Source organism: Varanus komodoensis, unplaced genomic scaffold (genome assembly GCF_004798865.1).
Source record: "Varanus komodoensis strain SLA01 unplaced genomic scaffold, ASM479886v1 scaffold80, whole genome shotgun sequence".
In the NCBI taxonomy this organism is placed as follows: Eukaryota; Metazoa; Chordata; class Lepidosauria; order Squamata; family Varanidae; genus Varanus; species Varanus komodoensis.
The window spans coordinates 1,039,017-1,043,587 of record NW_025336482.1 but is presented as its reverse complement, the minus strand read 5'-3'; the positions used below and the strand labels follow the sequence as shown (position 1 = coordinate 1,043,587).

The window sequence follows — 4,571 nt, the reverse complement described above, 5'->3', positions numbered from 1 at the left end:
CACACCCCTGGTCTTGTTCTCTTTGTGGTGTCTGGGAAACACAGCAATCTGTCTCCACCCATCCAAAAGTTTAGAATGCTTCCAGTCAGCTTCTCCCTTTGGGGTGGGTGGGGTGGTTTATTTTATTATTTATTTATTAAAACATTTTTATGCCGCCCCATTCGCCGAAGCCTCGGGGCGGCTTACAACAAAAAATTAAAAAACATTTTAAAATATATACAGTAAAATACAAATATATAATATAAAACATACAATATAAAACAAGCCGCCCTGGCCAAATAAAATTCAATAATACTAACATTTAAAATACTGCTTGAATAAAAAGGTCTTTGCCTGGCGCGGAAAAACAAATAACAACGGCGCCAGGCGGCCCTCTCTGGGGAGCGCCTTCCATAACTTAGGCGCCACCGCTGAGAAAGCCCTCCTCCGAGTAACCACCCTCCTAACTTCTTCCATGGAGGGCTCCTGGAGAAGGGCCTCTCCCGCTGATCTCAGGGGGCGGCTGGGCATATAAGGATGTAAGCGCTCCTTCAGGTGGTTGGATGTGCCACGTTGCTGGAGGATCTTGGCCTTTACCACTTTGCATCTCAAGACTTTGGCAGGCCAGGGCTCTGGTAACTGGACTTGTTTCTTTATTATTAGGATATTTTTATCCCGTCCAATACAGATTGTCTGTGGACAGCTTACAGTAGGATAAATACCTAATAAATACATCAGCCAATAACAAGATAAAATGTGACTGAGGATGTCCATAAAAAACATAATTAAAATAATTACATATTAAAGTAATGGGCAAATACAAAGGGTTTTGCCTGAAACCAAAAAGCATATAACATTGGCACCAGGCCAGAGGAACCTCTCTGGGGAGCGCATTCCACAGCCAGGGCGCCACCGCAGAGAAGGCCCTGCTCTGGGTAGTCGCTCTCCTGACCTCCTTCAAGGAGGGATCCCGGAGCAGGGCCTTGCTGCAGATCTTCAGGGGTGGGAGGGCATATAGGGAAAATGACATTCCTGCAGGTATCCTCGCCAGGTGCTTGCCAGTGGCAGATTGATTCTACCGTTTCCTCGAGCTTTTCACACCTCCACACCTGGCTGGACATCCAGGCAACCTGGGCGCTGCACAACGGCCCTCTTCAGGTTGAGGACTGGGAGAGGAAATGGTGAATGTCAGCATTCCCCGAGTCATGTTGAACTACAACTCCCAGCACAGGCTGGGTGGTGGGGCTGCTAGGCATTGTAGTCCAACACATCTGGAAGACACCAGCTGGGAGACTTGTGGAACGGATGCGCCATGTGTACAGATGGAATCTGTGAAGGATTTGAAGGAGACGACTGGTGCCGTCAATCGCCTGTTATTTGGTAGGGCAGATGGTTTGCCTCATACCCAGGTATTGCTCCCTTGAGCCAGAAAAGCTCGTGTACGGCCTGGATCACAGCCTGATGCAGCCCCCGGTTGTTCCTAATATTTTGATATGGTTTGCAGGTCCTCTGCTCGGGACAGACGCTGGTCCCTCTTCCCGACCCTTCGCTCCCAGACCAGTTCTGGTGGCACCAGCCCAGAATGGGGATGGCAGAGAAGGGGCACCTGCATTACACACCAGGTGGAGGGAAGTGGCTGCAGCCAGGATGGGCACTGTGTTGAATTTTTACACAACACAATACAATTTTCCCACAGAGCTTTGTGGGAAGTTAACAGCCACATGGCCCTAACCGGAGGTATGCCAAAACTGGGGTGGAGAAAAGGGGGTTTACAAGAGGGCATTCTGCCAGAAGGTAGTGTTGCCTAGTGGTTAGACTACTGGACTAGGACTTCGAAGATACTGAATTTACTGGGCAACTTTGGGCCCGTCAGGAATTCTCAGACATGCCTACCTTACAGCGTCATCGTGGGGATTAAACAGAGCAGAGGAGGGTCATATGAAGTCCACTTGGTTCTTGCAAGAAAAAATGGTGGGATAGAAATAACAGTAAAAATAGTAACTGTGGTTCAGGAGGATTACCTCAGCTCCTCTGAGGTAACAAAAGTGTTCCCAAAGCTACCGAAGTTCCTATGCATTTATTTTTATTTATTTATTTATTAAAACATTTTTATGCCGCCCCATTCGTCGAAGCCTCGGGACGGCTTACAACATTAAGTTAAAATACAAACATTAAATATAACAAATTAAAATGTTTGTAAAGTACAAACATTAAAATGCAAAAAATAACAATATAAAATAAGTCGCCCTGGCACTCCTTTCCATATTACCTGTTCATTAAACAGGTGCTCCTTTCCCTTTGTGGATTTAACTGGCTGTGTTGGCCAGAGTTGTATTTTCAAAGAGGGAAATACAGGCATGTTGTACGTTAAAAAAAAAACCAAACAAATTTGCAGCAGGCTGGAATGTGCACTTCGCATTCATGTCTTGCTGATCATGGTTGTTCTAGTTGTATGGAGCCCAACCGTGGGAGCATTTTTCCAGATGTGAAATCAAAACAAGCTTTCCCATGCATGCGTCTGATGCATCGACTTTCCAAATTGCTCAGAGGCACTTCATGTGCAAGTGACATCCCTGCCTTCCCTGTTGGCTCTCCGGAAAGCGATGGGAATATTTATCTCTGATAAAGAGGTCCTCACAACAGACACCTTTACTTTTTTATTTTATTTACACGAGGCCTTTAATGCACATCAGTTTGAAACGGGCTGAGGACCAAAAAGTGCACAGGGCGAAGAGAGGAGGTATTTTGCAGTGCTTCAGAGGGAGTTGTAAAATCTCAAATGAATGGAAAATTTCGATATTCTCTGAAGAGGGGAAACCCTTGGAAAGTCACACCACGAAAGCTGCAAATTGGAATTTGGCTGAAAGAACCCCAATTGCTGGTCTATTTGTTTATTTAGTGGGAAAAAGGAAGTTGAGGTCTGGATGGATTTGTGCTTCATTTTCAAAAAAACCCTCTCCAGTGCTTAAATAGGGGACCGTTAATTAGATGTTGTTTGGAAAACTTAAGGAAACACATCAAGTTGCTTGACTTTCGCTCTGTCTAAACATGTATAGGATGGAGCTCCTATGGGACTCTCTATGAGAACATATGGTATCTTCTGCCGCCGCTTTACAAGGGGGTTAGAGAAATGCACAGCTAAATCAGTGACTAGAACCGTGGTGGCATTCGATTAATTAATTGTTGTGTTAATTGGCCAGAATAACCAGTGTATGGTGCTTCTGTTCCAATTGGCCAGAATAACCAGTGTATGGTGCTTCTGTTCCAATGCAGCACAGTACAGAATCAGAGCCTTGCCCTGTCTACAGCCAGCATCTGCTATTTATTCTCAGACAGATTGCCCCTGTCTAGAGAAGTTCCATTTATGTGTCATGCCTCATAAGTAATGATATAATTTATTACATTTATTAATTTAATTTGTATAAAGTTCATATCCTGCCTTTTTTCCTCCAAGCATCCCAATGCAGCATTAGTGATTTCCCTCATCTTCTCCATTTTATTTTTTTCCCTAAGCATTTTTGGAGGCAATCATATGCAACTTCAGAGAGAAAAATGGTCAATGACTTTCAGCATGCCCCATCCAACATGGGGCATGCGGAAAGATGTATGCTGCTTTTCTAATTGTGCATATAGGATCATGCCCCCAAGTCTTTCGGTTTCTGTTGTTTCAAGTCTGTTACTATGTTTTAAGCCTTTGCATTACTGTTTGGCTTCATTTTGCTTTCTATTTTTATTTTATACTGCATTTTATGCTTTTAATGGTCATGAACCACCCAGAGAACCTCAGCTATTGGGAAGTCTACTCAATAAATAAAATCTTCACAAGAACCCTGCAAGGTAGGCTAGGGTGAGAATCAGGGCCTGGTTCCAAGTCCACCCAACCAGTCCCGTGACTAACCGGGGGCTGGAAGATGTGCAGGAACCACAGCAGAAATATTTGCGGAAGAGGTTGACAAATCGATAGATGAATGAATGAATGAACGTGGCTTTTTGAAGAAGGAAGGCAATCTGGAGCGGCGGCAAGGGGCTCCTCGCGCATGGGCAGAGGGCGCGAAAGAAAGCCACTGCGCATGCGCCCTCCGTCCCGCTCAGCCCGTAGCGTTGGCGAGGAGTGGGTGAAGGCAGGAGAAGAGCGAGCGCGCCTGCGCCCTGCGCGCTTCTCCCACAGTCTGCCCAGTCCCACGCGTGCGCAGTCGCGCGCTCGAGTTCCCCTTTTCGGCAGAGCATGCGCCCCGCGGAGCCCGCCGCCCGCCCGCCCCCTCCCCCCGCGCTCCGCTCCGCGGCTGGCTCGCGCGTGCGCAGTGCGGCGGTGGCGCCCGGACCCGGTGGGAGGGAGGGGGCGGGCGGGAGGGAGCCGAGTCGGGGGCGAGGAGGAGGAGGAGGAGGAGGAGGGAGGAGGCGGCGGCGGCGAAGCAGGCGAGCAGAGCAGCGCAGACGAGGAGGGATGCGGACGGGTGAAGATGGCGGCGTCGTCGAACAACCCGCGGAAATTCAGTGAGAAGATCGCCCTGCACAACCAGAAGCAGGCCGAGGAGACGGCGGCCTTCGAGGAGGTCATGAAGGACCTCAGCCTGACGCGCGCCCACCGGGTG

The 4,571-nt window shown here is 48.0% G+C and overlaps 1 protein-coding gene across 9 annotated transcripts in view; it reads left to right on the top strand.

Annotated features, from left to right (window-relative positions):
• The first annotated feature begins 4,336 nt into the window (after nucleotides 1-4,336).
• The window catches only part of CRTC1 (CREB regulated transcription coactivator 1), a 37,128-nt gene continuing 36,893 nt past the window's right edge, over nucleotides 4,337-4,571 (top strand). For 4 of the 9 annotated variants that reach the window (XM_044455865.1, XM_044455872.1, XM_044455868.1 and 1 more), the window contains exon 1: nucleotides 4,337-4,568. In XM_044455865.1, coding sequence (XP_044311800.1) covers nucleotides 4,440-4,568 — 129 coding nt within the window. In that variant the 5' untranslated portion in view covers nucleotides 4,337-4,439. The remainder of the gene's footprint in view (nucleotides 4,569-4,571) is intronic. The other 5 variants (XM_044455866.1, XM_044455869.1, XM_044455867.1 and 2 more) reach the window with 4 other exon arrangements.